At 40.7% G+C, this 21764-nt stretch overlaps 2 protein-coding genes and 1 pseudogene across 7 annotated transcripts in view; 2 read left to right on the top strand and 1 right to left on the bottom strand.

Moving 5' to 3' along the window:
- Nucleotides 1-6453, top strand: part of ANKMY2 (ankyrin repeat and MYND domain containing 2) — a 50966-nt gene extending 44513 nt beyond the window's left edge. The window contains exons 10-11 of one of the 3 annotated variants that reach the window (XR_012512154.1): nt 1388-2247; nt 6076-6453. Coding sequence is in view for 1 of the 3 variants with exons in the window: in XM_003938667.3 (XP_003938716.3) it covers nt 1388-1572 (185 nt within the window). In the remaining 2 variants the exon portion in view is untranslated. Of the gene's footprint in view, nt 1-1387; nt 2546-2794; nt 6028-6075 lie in introns of those variants that run through there. The other 2 variants (XR_012512155.1, XM_003938667.3) reach the window with 2 other exon arrangements.
- On the top strand, nt 2124-16700 carry LOC101028772 (ataxin-2-like protein; annotated as a pseudogene).
- LRRC72 (leucine rich repeat containing 72) overlaps nt 13333-21764 on the bottom strand; it is a 163231-nt gene continuing 154799 nt past the window's right edge. For all 4 annotated transcript variants that reach the window (XM_003938668.4, XM_074379566.1, XM_074379568.1 and 1 more), the window contains one exon: nt 13333-20601. In XM_003938668.4, coding sequence (XP_003938717.1) covers nt 20436-20601 — 166 coding nt within the window. In that variant the 3' untranslated portion in view covers nt 13333-20435. The remainder of the gene's footprint in view (nt 20602-21764) is intronic.

The following is a 21764-nucleotide window of genomic DNA, read 5'->3' as shown; positions in this document are numbered from 1 at the left end:
AACTGAGTCTTCTCTGGAAGCCAGAGGAGCTCAAGAGTGACCAGTGTAAGCATCACATTTAAATTCAAATGTATCCCTTTTTTAAAATTCTTGGGATATAGTCAGCCTAGACATCACTGGAAAACAGAGACATCAAATTCTGAGGAATGTAGTTTATTTTATATTCTACATTCTAGCTTAGGTGACTGCCCTGGAACAATGGGACTCCTAATGGATATTAACTTATATTCTGCTCATGAAGGATTTTAAAGTCTTTGAATAAGGGAATTAACTAAATTTCCACTAATGGCTACCAGAAGATTTTGAGAGTGGAAGCCTTTAAATTCCTTAATTAAATTTCAGAACTACAGGTGAAATTACAGAGTAGATTGATAAATCACTCGTTAAATTGCAGATCTAATACACAGAGCAAATTTCTACAAGTGTCAGAGCAGTAAATTTTGAGTTATTTTTTTCTCCACCCCTCTTGAGGTTTTATGACCCATTTTCATCAGAAATAGTGAGTTGCTTCAGCAGTGATTCTCGATTGGAAAGGATAACCACCCCCACCTTCATGCCTCACTCTAGACAATATATCGTATGTTCTGAGGGAGTATATGTAGTTTGAAAAAGCTGCATTGGTTACTCTGATACCAGGCATTTCCACCTCCACCCCTCAAGGAACCATATCCCTTTTACTACTGGGTTGAGAAATACTCTCAGTGGAATTAATAATTTGTACAGAATTAAACCATTTATCCTTAAGAGAATAGTCAGGCTTTCTGATTGCCATGCCTTCTCTTGTTTTCTTGACCAAACTTTTTTATTCTATGTGCTAAGGACAGAAAGTAACAAATGTTCATTACTAACACACCATTGATGGAGAATAAGATTGTCAATAGAATGGGCACTCCCAGCTGTTAAGCATCATCCATGTGCCAAACACTGCTCTAAATATTCAGACACCTTTTTTTTTTTTCCACCAAAGTAGGATAGCCTTTATTACCTCCATATTATAGATAAAAAAAAAAAAAAAAAAAAAAAAAAAAACCAACTGCATGCAGGTAATTACCTCTCCAAGGACATCAAACTAATTCAGAGAAGAGCTGTATTCAAATACAGGCTTTGTCAAATCCCAAGCAACAATCCTGATTTATAGGTGGCTTTGGAGCCAGAGGCCTGAATTCAAATGCTAATTATGCTGTTTCACTAGCTAGGAATCTTGGAGCAAGTTACCAAGCCTCCGTCTTCTCAGTTTTCTTATTTGTAAAATAATGATAGCAATTACAGTAGAGATAATATACCTCATGTAGTTGATATGAAGATTACATAATACATGTAAAGCATTGGGAAGAGTGTTTGACACGTGGTAGCAACAAAATAACAACTTCTTCTTTTTTTTAATCAGACCACAAACTTGATGTCAATTCTAACTGTGTTAATGAAGAGCAACCAGAGAATGAAGTGGATATCTCCCAAAAGGATTCCAATCCTAAAGATTCCGGGGAAGAAGAGAAAGAATCTCTTGAAAGTGAGGCTGGTTTGGAAGGCTTACGGGATGCTCCTGCAGATCCACAGGTGTCGGAGGAGTAAAAGCCAGAGCAAGTGCCAGTGTGGATGGTCCTCACCCTGCAGGGAGCTGGACTCATGGGAATGCGTCCTCCTTGCCTCCTTATACCTGCATGTCACCCTGGCAGGATTCTGCATTTCATAGAATAGAGGTTTTCAAGCAAAGCCCTCTTGGCCATGCCCTAATTTCCTATTGATTTCTGTTCTATAATTGAATGGATATTCCTATGGAAAATTTTTTGTTTCAAAATACAGGAAAAACATTCCTGTTACCTTTCTGAGGCTGACTTTCCAGCAATTGTTTCAAAGGAAAATAGATCCCCTTAAAGAAAAAATAATAGGCTTTAGAGAACAAAGTGACAAACAGAGCAGGTGTGGAAGAGAGATTTTCAGGAAAGAAAAAAATTATAGCTACACAGATGGGCAGTTAGAGAAATCATAACTTATAGGTGAATGAAATACATATAAACATTTACTGTAGTGACATTCTACTTATTAAAATGCAATGAAATGAAGAAAAGCTATATGTTCAAGGACCTTTGCCATAGTTCCGCTAATTGTAGTTTTATATAGAAATGATCCTGAACAGTCTGAACTGTAGTGATGTTCTGTCTGCAGTCTTTGTACGTCCAGGATGGCAGAACCCTCAGCAGGAACAAAGGCATATTGACGGTTCTCTCAGCACGTGCATTAAAAAAGGTACTTCCTGAAACTTTTGATTAAATAATGGCTAAACATACTATGTACACAATTATTGTAAGGCTAATTCACGTGCCATACTCCACCTGAAAAACTGACTTATTTTGCTGTAAGCTTTTCATCGAGCACTTCCTTTCCAGAAACTGATTTGTAACTGTCATTTAGAGAATGTCCTGGCATCAGTTTTTAGCATATGTGGTATTTAAACAGAGCTAGAGTGTGATGTCTGAAGATAGTGCTGCGTTTCTAAGTTTCTTGTGTGGATTTTAAAATAAATTGTGCCTACAAATATAAACAACTCATCTTGTTTTATAATTTGTTATTGGGAGTGGCAAATATTAGAGAAATATTAGGAAACTTGTAATAGGGAACTTGACAAATATTGGAGACCAGCAAAGTACTAATTATTTTAATATGTACAATTGCAGAACAAAATGACTAGAATTCTTACCTCACTTTGCTGATCAGATTGCATCTTCTGGATTTGGTGGGGTTTTTTTGTTTGTTTGTTTTTATTTTGAGACGGAGTTTGGCTCCTGTCTTCCAGGCTGGATTGAAATGGTGCGATCTCGGCTCACTGCGACCTCCGCCTCCCAGGTTCAAGTGATTCTCCTGCTTCAGCTTTACAAGTAGCTGAGATTACAGGTGCCCACCACCATACCCAGCTAATTTTTGTGTTTTTAATAGAGATGGGGTTTTACCATGTTGGCCAGGCTGGTCTCAAACTCCTGACCTCAGATGATCAGCCCACTTTGGCCTCCCAAAATGCTGGGATTTCAGGTGTTAGCACCGTGCCTGGCCTATCTTGCAGATTTTTATCTTCCTAACACTCCATTATTTTTTTCCTATATTACACACACCCTATACCATGCTGGCTCTAGGATGACTTTGAGTAAATTCAATGTTGAGGGTTAACTGGTTAGGATTCCAGCAGATGAATTTAGACTGAATTTGTTAATCATGACAAGCCTCCCTTGGAAAAAAATAAAATCATTCATCCAAGTACTTCCACCTGTGTACACACTGATGAGCATTTATCTTTTGGTAGTAAAGGAGCCCTCCCAGCCCCTCCTCTCCCGCTGACATGCTTTTTACCTGAGTTTCTGGGATTTTAGTGATTTCTGTGTGATGTTTGTGTTACCATCGTTCTCCTTTTCACCCCACTCTGTTGCACATTGTAGAGGGCTCTGGCAAGAGGGCATGGCCCCCTGTCTTTGGATACCATGGAGCAGGCGTCCCCAAACTACAGCCCGCGGGCCGTATGCGGCACCCTGAGGCCATTTATCCAGCCCCCCACCGCACTTCAGGAAGGGGCACCTCTTTCACTGGTGGTCAGTGAGAGGATCACAGTATGTGGCGGCCCTCCAACGGTCTGAGGGACAGTGAACTAGCCCCCTGTGTAAAAAGTTTGGGGACGCCTGCCATGGAGGGTTGTGGAAAAGCAGAAAGAATTGTCATCCAGTACTGAATTATTTCCCTGCTCTGCATTTGCTGCAAAAAAAGAACATAAAATTGGTGAGGAAAAAAGGGAAGCAGGTTTTATTCCTGGCCAGGAATGGAAAAGGAGGGAGCTCTTGCTCTAAAGACATCTACCTCCCAAGCTGTGGGAAGTTGGGGAACTTTAAGGAGTTAGATGTGGGGTGGGAGGAGAGTAAGCTTATTCAGAGAGGAACTCCAGATGCACAGGCGTACATCATAAACATGTCTCCATACGCTCCATGTTCAGAAAAGGCACTGGAGCAGGTGACTGGGGCAGGTGACTGGGATGAGTCAGCATGGAGGAGGGGACTGGGGTAACAGATGTGAACTACTGATTAGAGCTGGTGGAAAAGGTTGTTTACTGAAACTGCAAGGAAGTCAAACTTTAAAATGGAGAATTAAAGAATAAGAGAGCTGACCATACTGACAATACTGATTCTTCAAAGAGAAACTTGGGTTTCCCTATATTTAACAGGAGCAATAGGAAAGCACAAGTATTTGGCTCCAGAACTGTCTGAGGCCATGACTCCTGACATGTGAAGGCGCCTGAAAATGCAGTTTCTACATGGACACCATCAAGATAGGGCTAGAGAGAGGCAACACTATTTGAGCTGTTGAATCCAGTGGGCTCTGACAGAGTCCACACTTGGGGTTTATAAGGTCCACTTACATGAGCAAATGCATTTCCCATTTGAATTTCTGTCACTTAGAACCGAAGAATCCTTATCTTGTGGCAACTAAAAAACAAGCAAATTTAAAAAGTTAAATACATACAAATATAGGTAAAAGAAAAATGAAGGCATATCACTTGAATTTTATGATTATATTCTCTAGAAAATGAACAATGACAGTTCAAATTTTGAATTAGATTTGAGGACTAACCTCTGATAATTTATCTTGCCCAAATTCCTACCTAAGGGGTCTGGGGAGACATGCCCTACAAACCATGAATTCTCATCATATGGGTTTTATTTGACCCTGTTTATTGTGACTTGCTTTTCATTGTGACCTGGCATAACATTATGAGACAAGGAAAAAATATATAACCCCCAAATATATTTCTTTACCATGCCTTGAAATTGCATGGGAAGGATCCACTTCTATAGAGAATCCCTTCCCCACTTTGTTTTCCTTCTTTTCTTTGCAGATCCAGGAGATAATCAACTAAGAGCCAGGTGCCCTTTTAGGTCTGATAAGAAACATTTTACAACCTGCTCTCTCTCTGAAGTCTGCTATCTGAGAGATTCCTCTGCACAGCACAATAAAACTTGGTCTCCACAATCCTTTATCTTTAACCTGAACATTCCTTTCTATGGATCCCAGATCTTTAGACAAACTCAACCAACTGTCAACTAGAAAATGTTTAAATTTACCTATAGCCTGGAAACCCCTGCTTTGAGTTGTCCCACCTTTCTGAACCAAACCAATGTATTTCTTAGATGTATTTGATTGATGTCTCACGCCGCTCTCAAATCTATACAACCAAGCTGCGCTGGGACCACCTTGGGCACGTGATCTCAGGACCTCCTGAGGGCTGTCATGGGCCATGGTCACTCATATTTGGCTTAGAATAAATCTCTTTGAATATTTTACAGAGTTTGTCTCTTTTCGTTGACAGATTGCCATTATTTTTGTTGAACAAATCAACACAAGGTATTTTTGCACCTATTTACTGATGTTTATTTTGAAAAAAAACCTCATATTTCTTTAAAATTGGAATAGGGCATGGTTATGTAAATTTTGATAATATCAAAGCATCATTTCTATGGACAAAAACAATATCTTAATTTAGTAAAAAGAAACTTTCTTCTTATAATTATTTCAGTAGATGAGCAGATTTTTCCCCCAAAGATAGCTCTATCCTGGTTCACAGAGCTGGTTGTATATATCCTTTAAAGTCCTAGTTTTATAAACAGCCAAAGGCAAATGGTGATCATACTATGCAGCAAATAAATCAGATAGCTACATAATTGACCATTTCAGGAGAATGTAGCTAGCTAATTCAAATACTCATACAAAACCACTTCATCTGATGAGATTCCAAATGGCTAAGATTTTAATGTGGAAAAAATAATCCCATGAGAAACCCAGAAATCACAAAAGGAAACAAATCTGGCTACATTTAAAACATAATCTGAATACTTCTGCTCCTGGGAAGGTGGAGTGAACATACTTTTCACTATTATTCCCACTAAGGAAAGCTAAAAACCCTGAACAATTGTATATTTTAAAAATGTAAGAAGACCCTGAAAGTTGGAGAGGAGGTAGACTGGCTAGGGATCCTGGACCCAGGGGTTCCATGTAGCAACACCTGATGAGTTCTCTGGCTTTTCTTCCTGCCTCATGTAGCCCAGACTTGGAGCTGAAGAAGCTAGAAAATGGAAACACCAACAGCTGCAGACCAAAAAAGTCCCAACAAAGGCCTGCCAGTCTGCCAGCCTGTCCTGTGGATTTCCAACTCATTGCAGCATCAACTCATACCTGAAGCTCTGGCTTCTCTACAAACTTTGAATTTGCCGGTCCCCACAATGTCATAAGCCAATTCCTTAAAATAAATATCTAGTTCTACATATGCGTGTATTCTTCTGGTTCTGTTTCTCTGGAGAACCCTACTAATAGATCATTTGCCTTAGTCAATTCAAGCTGCTGTCACTGGGTGGTAAAAACTACAATTACTTATTACTCACAGTTTTGGAAGCTGCAAGTCTAAGATCGGGTTTCCAGCAGGATTGAGTTCTTGGTGAGCATCCTCTTCCTGGTCTACGGAGTACTGTGTTACTTAAGTGGAAGAAGTAGGGTAAGCTAGTTCTCTGGCGTCTTCTTATAAGGGAACTAATCCCATTCATGAGGGCTCCACCTTCATGACCTAGTTACCTTCCAAAGGCTCCGTTTCCAAATACCATCACAATGGGAATTTGATTTCAACATAAGAATTTGGGGAGGACACAGACATTTAGTCCATAACACCAAGTATAGCCCCTAAGGGCACAGCTGCCCTTGGGATATGAATAATAGTAATAGCTAACATATATGGAGTACTTTAAGAAAGCCACTTAACTTGACATACGTTATCTAACTTAATTGCTGAGACTCTGTGAGGTAACTATTATTATTTTAAATAGAAGGATATCAAAGCCTTGACAGGTCAACTAACTTTTCCAAGTATCATCTAGTAAGTGGAACAGCTAAGCTACATCTGTTGGATTCCAGAGTCCCACTTCCACTTGAATGGGCATCTTGTTGTGTTGGGTTTTTTTTCTTCTTCTTTTTTCCCTTTCTCTTCTTCTTCTTTATTTTGAGATAGGTTTTAGCTTTGTCACTGAGGCTGGAGTGCAATGGTGCAATCTCAGCTCACTGCAACTTCTGCTTCCCAGGCTTAAGAAATCTTCCCACCTCAGTCTCCCAAGTAGTTGGAACTAAGGGTGCATGACACTATTCCTGGATTTAATTTTTTTTTTTTTTTTTTTTTTTTTTTTTTTTTTTTTTTGGTAGAGACAGGGTTTTGCCATGTTGCCCAGGCTGGTCTCTGACTTCTGGACTCAAGCAATCTGCCTCCAACTCAGCCTCCCAAAGTGCTGAGATTACAGGCGTGAGCCCACTGCACCCATCTGGGTCTCTTGTTTAAAGTAAATAACTTAATTTAAAATACCCTCTTAATAACGACATATTCTATTTTGGTATAGTTTTAGGTAACTTAAAGTCACGTCTTCTATATCGTGTTTTTCCTGAAACGGTATTTCGTACAGTGTTTCCCGCTCGCAATAATGAAGGGTCATTTATTAGCCCTCCATTGTTCAATCATATATCCAGTATTGAGGAATGCATTCTAAAGCAATTTTTTTTTTATGCAGGTGACACAGTTTTGTAAAAAGAAAAATAATTTCTACCTCTTTCTAGATTAAGTAAAATTTGTTAGACATTTTAAAATTGGAGTAAATATTTCATTTTCAGCAATTTTGGGATTAAGAATATAATGTCAGGCCAGGCACGGTGGCTCACGCCTGTAATCCCAGCACTTTGGGAGGCCAAGGCAGGTGGATCACGAGGTCAAGAGATCGAGACCATCCTGGTCAACATGGTGAAACCCCGTCTCTACTAAAAACACAAAAAATTAATTGGGCATGGTGGCACGTGCCTGTAATTCCAGCTACTCAGGAGGCTGAGGCAGGAGAATTGCCTGAACTCAGAAGGCGGATGTTGTGGTGAGCCGAGATCACGCCATTGCACTCCAGCCTGGGTAACAAAAATGAAACTCCTTCTCAAAAAAAAAAAAAAAAAAATATATATATATATATATATAAAATGTCAAAAACTACACATTTGAAAATCATTCTTTTAGTGGTTAACCAAGAGATTGCATTAGCCCATCCTTAACTTACTTCAATCTGATTAAAAATTAATACTTCTTATGTAACCATGGGCCGCCTTAAACCTGATGCCAAATATACTATTTCCATCATGAAATGTCTTCTTGTCACCCAATGTTACTGCTTGGTGGATCCGATAGTACTCAGCTCATGATGAATCGCTTTGGTCAAACAGCTATTTGGTCAAGGGTCAGATTCTCAGTTAGTAGTAGAATCCATGGAGCAGCATGCCTAGATGTGCTATTTAAACAGTGACTAGTTGTCTGCTGTAGATGGTGTGGCCTTGTTCAAGGACCCTCGAAACTGCACTGTGACTCTCCTTTCAGTGCTGGCTGGAGACTCCACTGAGGTATCCTGGATTACACTGGGATATTGTAGTAGTTTTCTGTTGCTGTGGAACAAATTATCCCTAAATGTATCAGCTTGAAACAAAAGTAAGCATTATCTCATGATTTCTGCAGGCAGGAAATCTAGAAGCAGCTTAACTCGGTGGTTCTGGTTTGGGATTTGTTTGGCTTGAAGGTACAGTGAAGCTTTCAGCCAGGGCTGTAGACATCTGCATGTTTAACTGGGTCTGCAGGATATGCTTGCACGGCTGTTAGCAGAAGGCCTTACACCTTACTGGCTTTTGGAAAGAGGCCTCAGTTCCTCAGAATATCGGCCACTACAGAGGACTGCGTGAGTGTTACAATGACATGGCAGTTGGAGTCCCACAATATAAATGATCCAGGAGAGAGAGAGTAAGAGCAGTGCCAACAATAATTCCAAAAGATGCAACCCCAAATGCCATAATCCCAGACGTTATTACTTCTAAAGATCAAAAGCCCTAAAGGTAAAAATTCCTAACATCTACTAAAATTTCTAAAATCACAATTAGTACATTTACAGTTGTACACAGGATAGTTGCAGCGTTATTAGGCAGAACTATTACCTTGTCATTTTCCTTATTTGGAAATGAAGTGTGGTTTAAGGAGATGCATATGATGCCAAGCTAACAAGGGGTAGACTTGTGGACTTAATATTAGGTGTCAATTTAACTTCATTAAGGAATGCCTAGAGACCCTGTAAAGCATTATTTTCAGTGTGTCTATGTATTTCCAGAGGAGATTAGTGTCTGAGTCTGAGTGGACTGCATGGGGAAGAGCTGCCTTCATTGTTTCTAGTTTTTCAAAGATCACCAAAGAAATGAAAATGCAAGCAAAAAATATAAGAGGCCGGGTGACATGGCTCACACCTGTAATCCCAACACTTTGGGAGGCCGAGGCGGACGCTCACTTGAGGTAAAGAGAGTGATACCAGCCTGGCCAACATGGTGAAACCCCATCTCTACTACAAATATAAAAAGTAGCCAGATGTAGTGGCACGTGCCTTTAATCCTAGCTTCTCGGAAGGCTGAGGCAAGAGAATCGCTTGAACCCATGAAGCCAGAGGTTGTAGTGAGCTGACATCAGGCCACTGTACTCCAGCCTGGACAACAGAGCAAGACTCCATCTCAAAAAAAGAAAGAGAGAGAGAGAGAAAGAAAGAAGAGAGAAGAAAGAAAGAAGGAAAGAAAGAAGGAAAGAACGAAATCTCTCCTGCCAGATTATTCAATTGTGTACTACTCCTGCCCCTTCACACATAACGCCATGCTTGCCTTTTTAAAAAATACATCAGAGCATAAAAAGAATTCAAGTTCAGAGACCTTCTGAACCAAAGACATTTGCTGATTTTGAGATTCCTCCAGTGTCACAAAAAATTAAACAGTGACCTATTCTTGGTTAGGGATTTGACTATTGAAGAAGATAGACTTTTTCTATTAAAAATGTAACATAGAAAAACTAGCACATGCTTCACTTTGGCTCATGAATGTGTTGACCGAAATTAAGCCTGTTGAGGCAGAAACAATTTGATAAAAATGTGTTGGAAGCTGAATGTGAGGATGGATATAGAAGAGCCAACAAAGTTGAGCATGTTCCAAAGTCTGTTACAAGTTGGAATGCTTTTTTATAAGGAAGTTTAGGGGAAGAGATAGGGAATTCTCATACTGGACTTGTCCTTTATCTTCGGACAGTACAATACAGAGGTTACCATCATTGGCTACAGATATCAACACACACACTAAAACGTTCTAGGTGCAAGACAATCAATACAACTTCATGATTCAGAAAAAAATCAGCAAAACTTTATGATTTAGAAACAAACCAGTGTCCTTTTCAATGTCAGTAAGTCATTTATTAATCAGTATATTAACGGTTTGAGTAACTCACGATAAGATTTGAGGGACTAACAGTACACTTCTTTATTCCAGTACAGAAAGTACGCTGTGAATCACAAGACTTTCCCCAGGCAGTTAATTTGGAAGCCTGCCAAATGTGACCTGTAAGTTATCAGATGGCACACTCAAAACTGTCCCCACTGTGTTTTAATCAACTAGGTACTATTCATGGCCCTACTGGATCTGAAAATTACAGAACATATCCATTCATTTATGTATTTATGACTGGAAAAAGTGAAGCGCTTTATAAATGCTTATTTGAAGATTTAGTAGAGTTTCCAGAAAAAAAAAGAAAAATAAGGATTCCAACTAAACTCCCAAACCATAATGACAGATTCAGAATTAGGTATGAACAAGCCTTCTAAAAGTGAATTTCAAGATGTTGTCAATAAAGATTGTTTTTTCCAATCAGTCCGATGCTTTTGGCAAAGTAGAAAAAATCAGATGAGTGGATTGGTCACATAATATAGCAATGACAAAAACTTGAGTTTAAAAATTTGTCTGCATTGGCATTCTTTCCAGCTGTGAAATTCCAGGAGCTTTTAATAGCTTTCTCTGCATTTGCCTGGAGAAGCCAGTAAAATTACTGACTCGTTCAAAAATAATTATGTGCACAGTAGGACAGGAAAACACTTACACAACAGTTTTCCTGTTCCATCACCAATATCATTTCTGCCAAATTAGTGGTCTATAAGTGCATATGGAACAGATTCTGAGCACTCCAGACAATGCAGAAGCATGGTACAGAAGATGGGAAAATTTAAAAGGGAATGCTCATGTAAATGTATATTGAATCATAGAAGAATTTCAGAAAGAGCAGTACCACGTAGAAAATGAATTGGGGGCAGGTGCACAATCATGATTCATTGCAGCCTTGACCTCCCTGGGCTCAGGTGATTCTTCTATCTCAGTCTCCCAAGTAGCTGGGACTACAGGGATCACTTGAGCTGGGGAGGTTGAGACTTGCAATGAGCTGTGATTGAGCTATTGCCCTCTAGCATGAGTGACAAAGGGAGAGCCTGTCTCAGAGGCAGAAAGAGACAGACAGACAGAGAAATAGACAGAGATAGGCTAAAGTGAAACTTTTTTTAAGTACAATTAATTGTGATCTTAATTACCTTTTACCTTTGTTCACTCCCAATTTATTGTCATTATTTCTTTGGTTTTTTAAATTATTGTTATTTATTAATTTATTTTTGACTAGGGTCTCACTCTGTTACCCAGGCTCCAAGTCCTGGACTCAAACAATCCTTCCACCTTGGTCTCCCAAACTTCTGGGATTACAGGCATGAGTCACCATGCCCAGCTTGGTCATATTTTTTATGTATTGATTCCTTCCAGTCCATGTTCCAGTTCAGATGCATAGCGATAATACAAGGATTGAAAACAAAAATTTTGAGACAGATCAATCTCACGAACCTGCCTTTCTTTTCTAGTGGTACAAGCCCCATTGAGTGAAATGCTCCTAATCTCTCGTGATTTTAAATACTGTAAAAGCATTGCTGTATTTAAGTTTGTGCACTGAAGATTTTTTCTAGTCCTAGAATACAGATCGATCTAGGTGTATAGTCTCGATCAGTCACAAGAGGATCAATAAGCCTTTTTCCTTATTCTACGTTCCGTTTTTTGAAAGGGTCTTGATTTGCAATTGCTACTTACATACAACAATTTGTCTGATTTTTTTTTTTTTTTAATATTCAGGTACATGTGCTTGTTTGTTAAATGAGGTACTGAACTCTGGTAGGAAGTGGGCTTCCAGTGTACCCAATACCTACATAACGAACATTGTATCCTACAGGTAATTTTTCATCCCTTGCCTCCTCCCACTCTCCTCCCTTCCAGAGTCCTGAATGTCTATTATTTCCATCTTTATGACCATGTGTATGTACTGTTTTGCTCCCACTTACAACTGAGAAAGTGCAAGATTTGCTTTTCTGCTTTGAAGTTAGTTCAGTAAGTATAAGGGCCTCCAGCTCCATCCATGTTGCTGTGAAAGCCATAAAATCATTCTTTCTCATAGCTGCATCATTGGAGAATTTTAACATTTTATTGGATGCGCGCGCTCGCTCTCTCCCTTTCTCTCTTTTTGCATCTCAAATGACACAAACCAAAGTTTGTTGTTGAGATAAGGTCTCACTCTGTCGCCAAAACTACAGTGCAATGGGAATGATCCTACCTCACTACATCCTCAGACTTCCTGCCCCAGCCTCCCGATGATATATGAGGTTAGAAGAAATTATTTAGACAGTGACAATAAGGAAGTCCTCGGTAATGTTTTCCTTTTAATGAAATGCACCCCCCAAATTATTCTCTTTTTAACAAAGAGCAGCCAGTAAAATCGAGCTGCAGACATAGACACGCAAGCTAGAAGCTCGTAGGGTTGAATGCCAGCAGCTGTGCCAACAGGAAAAGGCCACCTGGGACTAGGAATATTCAAAATGGTGACTCCATCTTCCCTTTTCCTTTCCAACCGCTTGTATAGTAGGGAAAAGACAACATGGCGCGGCCAAAGGGAAAGTTTATTTACATAATAAGATTAGAGTGGGATAGGCAGCTTCCCAGGGCACTATGTAAATGTCGCACCTGGTTCAAAGACTCTGTGGGCCCTATGTAAATCAGGCACTGCCTCCTCAAGCCCGTTTATAAAATCCAGTGTGCTCTGCTTTGGGCTGGAAGTCCCATTCTGAAACCCCTCATTTGCAAGAAAGAGAGCTGTTCTCCTTTCTCTTCCTGCTGCCTGTTAAACCTCTACTGCTAAACCACTTCTTGTGTCCCTATACTCTATTTCCATGGTAAGACAATGAACTCTAGGTATTTGCCCCAGACAACGACCTGGCTTCACTGAGTTGGGCTGGGTGTGAAGCCTGGACCACCCACCGTGCCCGGATTTTCTTTTTCTTTCTTTCTTTCTTTCTTTCTTTTTTTTTTTTAAAGAAGTGGGCTCATTTTTCCAATGTTTTTGCTCAGGCTGGTCTCCTGGCCTTCTTTTTTTTTTTTTTTTTGGCTATTGCTACATAGTTGTTTTATGTAGAAGAAATCTGTCCTTACAAGAAAGGGAGAAGGGGATAATCCTTGGAACTTTTCCTTTCAAATGTAGCATCTGGTTGTTAAATGAGCATCTCCTGTAAAATGGAAAAGATTAAAAAATAAAGAAAAATATAAAAATAAAGAGAGAGAGAGAGAGAAGGAAATGAATGGGAACATACTTTACAAGGAGAGCCATGCCTAAAAGAAAAAAAGCAGCTATTCATCAAGATGCAATACTGATAGATGCAGAGGCCAGCAAATGCCTATGCAGATAAGGAAGGGTCCCTGGAGAATCTCCTACTCGTCCCACAAGTGTTTATGGCAGATGTTTTTGTGCAGATAAGGAAACCTGCACAGGGTCTTGCCTGGGCATGCCCGCAAGGGACTGGAGGCCCAAATGCACTGGGGGAATGGGGTGGAGCCACCAGGAATTCGTACTTACGTCGGGGAGGAGCCTGGACTCTTCAACTCACGAGTGGTGTTCTGGCATTCAATTTGTGAGGTGGAAATCTGCATGCAGGTCACCTCTTTTTATCAAAAGCTTTCCTTTCACTTAATAAATTCCGCCCTCCTCACTTTTCAACGTGTCTGCATGCCTAATTTTTCCTGGTTGTTAGTCAAGAACCAGGGTTTAGGTGAACTAAGGAGCAAAAATAATCCTGCATCAACATTTCAAAATATAAATAATAATCGTGGCTCTTTCCATCCCTGACACCACAGGGCTCACCCCAACCCCGCCCACCAATGGCAGCCCGGTGGCCGGATCCCCCTCGCTTCCCGCACTCTCCTGCAGGGCTCCAGCCCCGGCCCTCTCTCTCCTTCCCTTCCTTCTAATTCCTCTTCCTGCTGCCATCATGGTGAAGCCTCAGCCGCCACAACAGCCCTCCCAACCCAAAGGCATCTTCTTGGTGCAGCAGCACCAGGAGAGGCCGGGAGCTGCCAACATCGGCAACACCAGGGGACAGAGGACGGGAAAGGGACATTCCCCCACCCCCACTCCACCCCAGTCACCTTGTTTGAAGGCGTCTACAATTACAGAATGTTGCATTTCCTCACAGCTGTTGTGGGCTTCACTTGGGATGTAAAGGTGAAAAATGGCACCATCTCTATGAGGGTGTCTTCAAGACGCTGAGCTCAAAGTTTGAACTAGCAGTGGATGCTGTGCAGCGGCAAGCATCTGAGCCAGCAGGGGGCCCTCATTGGGAGGACATCGTGGACACCATGGTGCTGAAGCCAAGGGATTTCATGCTCGTTCTCTTACGAAATGTTGACTTCAGTTACGCTACTAAAGACAAGTTCAGCCATGCAACCATTGCCAAGAACTCGAAAGTGAATGGGGAACACAAAGAGAAGGTGCTTCGGCGATGGGAGGGGGGGTGACAACAGCAGCGACGACTACGACCTCGAGTCCGACATGTCCAATGGATGGGACCCCAATGAAATGTTCAGGTTCAATGAGGAGAACTACGGTGTGAAGACCACCTATGATAGCAGTCTTTCTTTTTATACGGTGCCCTTAGAAAAGAACAACTTGAAAGAGTTTCATAAGTGACAGCTGCGTGTGGCCCAGCTGGCTTGAGAAATTGAATCAAGCTCCCAGTACCGCCTGCGGATCGCCATGGAGAACGACGAAGGGCATACTGAAGAGGAGAAGCACTGTGTGGTCTAGTGGCAGGGCTTGGGCAAGAGAGCCCCAGCTTGGCATCCAGGGAGAAGATGTATATCCCTCTGCCTTGACGAGTCCTGGAAGGTCCCCAGGGAGGAGTTTGATGCAGCAGCTCTTGGAGCAGTCAGCCTGTCCTTAGCTTTTTGCCACTTCGTCACTCTCACCCATCTGGACAATAGCAGCCCTGGCCCAGGTTCTGAGGCCTGTGGTATCAGTGGAGGCCCTTCCTGCATGTCCCCAAAAGTACAGTAACCTCTGAGAGGTGCTGAGACTTTGTCTTCACCCAATAATAGGCATTCTGGAGAAACTTCTGTTCCACTTCCTCCTGCAGTGGGCCTAATGTATCCCCCACATTCTCCCAAGTCTGCTGCCCCTGCCCCAATCTCAGCTTCCTGTTCCAAGCCTCCCATCGGTTCAACAGTGCCAATCTCTTCAGCCTCTTTCCCTGTGACCTCATCAGCCTCAGATTCTGGAGTGGGCTCCATTTCCCCAGCTTCTCCAAAGATTTCTCTGGACCCCACAGATGTAAAAGAAATCTCTGCCAAGGAACCTGGGAGAACTCTGGAGCTGCAGGAGCTGGCTTGGATAGCTGAGAAAGTCCTTGGTCTTCAGAATGAAAGTTTGGGGCCCAGTTTAAGCTTCAGCCCAGCAGCTCCTCTGACAACAGCCTGGATCCTTTTCCTCCTGGGATCTTAAAGGAGGAGGCCAAAGGAAAGGAGAAGGATGCTGATGATCTGTTGACTTCAGAGACAATGGGGTCCCCTGTCTCCTCCAAGACAAGAGTCTATATCAGATAAGGAGGAAAAACCACCTCTGACACCAGCAAAAGGCACTGAGGGGTCAGAGCAGACCTCACCACCTTGCCCAAGCCCAGCCGGCAGCACCCCTGGTAGACCTCATCAAGGGAGAGGACAAGGATGAGGGCCCTGTTGCTGAACAAGTAAAGAAATAAACGTGGAACCCCAGTGCGAAGGAGTTCAATCCCACAAAGCCTCTGCTGTCTGTGAATAAATCCATCAGTACCCCAGCTTCTCCAAGGCCCCAGACTCATTCAACTCCCTCCATCCCAGTACTGACAGCAGGTCAGAGTAGCCTATACAGCCCCTAGTACATCTCCTACATACCTCAGATCCATATAGCACCAGATGTATTCGTATCCTGCATCCAATTCAGTGCCTAGGCAGCAGGGACAGTACTGGGAAGCAAAAGGCTCCTTGCCAATGCCAGCCAGCCTCAACCATGCCAATGATGCAGGCCTCTGTGGCTGCTGGCCTGCCTCTGGTGTCTGCCATGCCCTATTCTTCCTACATCCCCTACAACCCACAGCAGTTCCTAGGCCAGCCTACCATAATGCAGACCATGGCCCACTACCCCTCACAGCTGGTGTTTGCCCCCATGCTTCAGAGCAACCCACGAATGCTGATGCTGGGCAGCCATCCCCTGGCCATCGTGTCCTCCTCCACCCCCAGTACCCTTCTGCGGAGGAGCCCACCCACCAGGCCCTTTATGCCACTGTTCACCAGGCCCTACCCACACTATGCCACGCAGCTCCATGCCTGCCGGGCCTACTGGGAGCCAGCCAGAGTCCCAGCATGCAGCCCCCAGTCCCGTCTAGCATCAGGTGGGGCAGGCCACAAACCTGGGCAGTGTTCTGTAGATATAATATTTCTCAAACAAATCTCGAGACATTTTTGAACAGTCTCAATGAAAGACATAGGTTGTCTTTCATGATAAAGCTGAGTGCACATAATTACTAGCCATGGTGATAGGCATTTATACATTTTGCTTTTTGACCTATTTCTTTGTGAATATGGTTTATCTACTCATAACTGTTATACCTGTGCAACCATCATTAGTATACCTGAGTGCTTATGCTTGTAAAAATGTGTATGTCATTATTGCCTATTTTATTGTACAAAGGGGCCTATAAAATGTTCTGTAGATATGTTTCTCAAACAAATCCCTTTTTAAAATGTAAATAAATGTATTTTAAATTTTGTTTAAATTTATTTTTCCAGAATTACATTTTTGAGACTATGTCTTTTGGATTATGGCCCAAACCCAGGCAAGAGAATGTCTCAATTCTTTCTATCACCTAATCCTGGAAGCCACATACAACCACTTTTGTCATGATATCAGCCACTCACCCACATGAATGGTCAGACTTTTGCTTTTTCTTTACTCTAGCTGCAAACTTTTTCCAGGGACCATATCTGAATTTTTAGTCTCTGGCTGTGCATGTTATAAGTACCCACAGTTGAATGAAGGCTGTAGATTCTCAAGGTCAATTCGCTATTCCTTCTAGGTTTTCATCTCTTGCCTATTTTGATTCCAGTCTACTTCCACAGTGTGTCTGTGTTTCCCAAGCACCATCAGCTAGAGGGAGATGTCACTCTCGCTGCCTTTTGTAAGCTTTTTATCTAGCTCCTTAGTCAGGGAAAACCAGTAATGAATTTGAGTTACCTTCAATGTCCACTTTTGTCACTCAGTACTAGGCAACTGCTAAAAGTATTGGATTTTTTGTTTTTTTCCCCTGAGGAGCAAGTTTCTGGCTACACCAAACCCAGGTCATTAGGCAGAACTGGCAAATATCTCCAGAGATGAGAGTAAAAAATAGTACACTAGATAAGTTAACTGTGTCATAGTCTTACAATGAAATACTATACAGCAGTAAGACTGATAGAATCATTGCTACTAGCAATGACATGGATGAATCTTACAACGTCAAGTGAAGGAAGCCAGATACAAAATATTTAATTCTAAGATGCCATTTATATGGCTTTTGAAATCAGACATGATTTATTTATTTATTTATTTTTATTTATTTATTTATTTTTTAAAGAAGAGGAAGAAAGAGAAAGAGGAAGAGGGAGAGAGGATGGGGGTATTGCTTTATTGCCTGGGCTAGAATGCAGTCTAAATATGGGTATGCCTATAATTGTCCTTAATAATGGAGACTGAAAGAAAATGAGGGAAGAGAATAGCAGACAAGGAGCCAACCAAGATTTCTTTTAAACTTCTAAGTTGATATGATGTGGTACTGATAAGAGTGTATATTTTGTATATTTAAAATGGAGAGTTCTATAAATGTTAATTACATTTACTTGTTCCAGATCTGAGTTCAAGTCCTGAATATCGTTGTTAATTTTCTGTCTCATTGATCTAATATTAATGTTGAAGTCTCCCAATATTATTATGTGGGAGTCTAAGTCTCTTTATAAGTCTTGTATGTCTGCGTATTCCTGTATTGGGTACGTATGTATTTAGGATCTTTAGCTCTTCTTGTTGTTGCATTGATCCTTTTATCATTATATAATGTCCTTCTTTGCTTCTTTTGATCTTTGTTGCTTAATTGTAACTTCTGCTTTTTATTTATTTATTTTAGCTCTCTGTTTGGTTGGTAAATCTTTCTCCATCCCTTGTTTGGAGTCTTTGTGTATCCTTGAATGTGAGATGGATCCGGATGCAGCATACTGATGGGTTTTAGTTTTTTATTCAAATTGCCTGTCTTTGGATTGGGGGATTTAGTCAATTTAAATTTAGAATAATAATATATGTGAGTTTAATACTGCCATTAGCTGGCTATTTTGTCCATTAGTTGATGTAAATTCTTCATTATATTGATGCTCTTTTTGATAATTTTTTTAGAAAGGCTGATACTGTTTGTTCCTTTCATATGTGTAGTGGTTCTTTCAGAAGCTCTTGTAAAGCAGGCCTGGTGGTGATGAAATCTCTGAGTGCTTGCTTATTCACAAAAAACTTTATTTTTACTTCACTTGTGAAGCTTAGTTTGGCTGGATGTGAAATTCTGGGTTGAAAGTTCTTTTCTTTAAGAATGTTGAATATTGGTCCCCACTCTCTTCTGGCTTGTAGGGTTTCTGCTGAGAGATCTGCTGTAAGTCTGATAGGCTTCCCTTTGTGGGTAACCTGACCTTTCTCTCTGGCTGCCCTTAGTATTTTCTCCTTCATTTCAACCCTGGTGAATCTGACGATTATGTGCCTTGGAGTTGCTCTTCTTGAGGAATATCTCTGTGGTGTTCTCTGTATTACCTGGAGTTGAATATTATCCTGCCTTACTAGGCTGGGAAAATTTTCCTGAATAATGTCCTGAAGCGTATTTTCCAGCTTGGATTCATTCTCTTTGTCACATTCAGGTACACCTATCAAGCATAGATTAGGTCTTTTCACATAGTCCCATATTTCTTGGAGACTTTGCTCGTTCCTTTTTATCCTTTTTTCTCTAATCTTGTCTTCTTGTTTTATTTCATTGAGTTGGTCTTTGACCTCTGATATCCTTTCTTCTGCTTGATCAATTCGGCTGTTAAAACTTGTGCATACTTCACGAAGTTCTCCTATTGTGTTTTTTCAGCTCCATCAATTCACTTATATTCCTCTCTAAATTGTGTATTCTTGTTAACATTTCGTCGAATCTTTTTTCAAAGTTCTTAGTTGCTTTAGATTGGGTTAAAACAAGTTCTTTTAATTGACAGAAGTTTCTCATTATCCACATTTTGAAGCCTGCTTCTGTAATTGGAACACACTCGTTCTCCATCAAGCCTTGTTCCGTTGCTGATGAGGAACTGTGATCCCCTGCTGAGGGAGAGGCGTTCTGATCTTGGGCATTCTCAGCCTTTTTTGGCCGTTTTCCTCCCTTCGTTATAAATTTATCCATCTGTGGTCTTTGAATTCACAGTCTTTGTAATTAGGTTTCTGAGTGGACGTCCAACTTACTGATTCTCAGCGCCGAAATCTGAGCAACCCACTGCACCGACCAAATCAGCGGCGTTAAGTTTGATGGTGCTTTTCCGACTCTGCACCAAGAACCGTCGCTCCAAGGCGCCGGCAAAACCGCCTCGCCAGTCACAAGAGTCGCGCTGGCGACCCATGGGGCTCCTCCGCTGGGAATCTCCTGGTGCGTGAGCAACAAGAATTCATGTGAAGGTGTGGCGTCCTCTCATTCTTTGCGCTTTCAGTGGGAGCTACAATCCCGAGCTGTTAGTGATCAGCCATCTTGGATCTCTCTCCCCGATTAATTTATTGTCTAGAAATCAGGACAGTGATTACTTTGGAAGTCTGAGTAGTGACTAACACAGGAAGGAGGGAACTTTTAGAGTCCTGATAATGTTCTATTTCTTGATCTATAATGGTAGTTACATAAACATGTTCAATTTTTGAAAATTGCTTGAGCTGAACACTTAGGAATTACATTTTTACTTCAACAACTTTACATTTAAAAACCTAAAATGTAGGAATTACTTTTCATCATTGGTGTTTCTGTTTACATTTAAATGTCTCAAATAATATCGTAGTAAGTATGTAATATGCTAAGTCACAAGGAACTTTAATAATAATAAAAACTGAAAACCACTAAGATTTCTAGAAATACCAGGGCTTATCTCAGTGTAACTGTGAGCATCTGAGCAGGTTCTGTGCCTTCCTCTTCAAGGTATCTTTCCTCTCGTGTTGGAACTGTGTCCCAGTTCATAGAGGAAAAAGTCATCACTGATCTCTTCATGGACCTCACAAAAACAGCATCTTCTGGGTCATCAAACACAGTTCTGCAAAAATAGCAATTATATCAGAAAAAAATCAATCAAAAATGAAAATTTGACCAAAATAAAATTTTTATTTAAATGAATTAATGCTATGTTTTTCTGTGTTATTTGCAGTATTGTACCACTAACAATAATTTGCAGGCTCCACTGACAAATGACTTTCAGGGTAAGTGGCACTTTTTATAGTATATAGTGTTTATTTTATAAATAAGGTATCTGAACATATTTGAGAATCAACTATTACCGTTCAGGTCTCACATACTCATGTAGTAATGTTTTAAAACCAAGTTAAAAGGGATGGTTAAAATAGTTATTGATATATGTGTATTATTATCTTAAATTCATTGTATTGCTGTTATTTTTTATATTATGCCATATTTTATAAATGTACATAGAGATAATATTCAATACTGTATCTAGAGAAAAACATCTTAAATTAAAAAATAAAAAAAATGATGACTTTAAAATAATCAGTATTCCTGAATTTGAAAAGTCTTCCATAGTGAGGTGCTTGCTTTTGGAAATGTAAATTCCAATGAGTATAAAATGTTAATCTACATGATAGTCACTATGACTGAACATATTTAGAGAATAACTAAATAAGGAATGTAAAACCTGACTTTCAGAATAGCTAATAGTTAAGGTTTGTTTTTTATATTTTTATTTTTTGAGACAGAGTCTCACTCTGTCACCCAGGCTAGAGTGCAGTGGCGCAATCTAGGCTCACTGCAAAATCTGCCTCCTAGGTTCAAGCAATTCTCCTGCCTCAGCATCTGGAGTAGCTGAGATTATAGGTGCCTGCCACCAGGGCCGGACCAATTTTTTGTATTTTTAGTGGAGAAGGGTTTTCACCATGTTGGTCAGTCTGGTCTCAGAATCCTAACCTGAGGTGATCCACCCACTTTGGCCTCCCAAAGTACAGGGATTACAGGTGTGAGCCACTGCACCTGATCAAGCTTTATTTTTTTTAAGCATCAAATTATCTTTTCACTTATTTGGGATTTCCATAGTAATATTAATAGTCTAAATATGTCAAATATGAATACAGAGCTTGAACTCATTTATCACAGAAAGACCTAGCAATGTTTCTCATCTATTGAAGAGTGAGTCATTTTTTTAATTTATTAAAATGTGTTTTAGGAAACAGAGATGATTTAAAGGGATAA

The sequence above is a fragment of the Saimiri boliviensis genome, chromosome 10 (genome assembly GCF_048565385.1).
Source record: "Saimiri boliviensis isolate mSaiBol1 chromosome 10, mSaiBol1.pri, whole genome shotgun sequence".
In the NCBI taxonomy this organism is placed as follows: domain Eukaryota; kingdom Metazoa; phylum Chordata; class Mammalia; order Primates; family Cebidae; genus Saimiri; species Saimiri boliviensis.
This window is presented reverse-complemented; position numbering and strand designations above follow the sequence as displayed.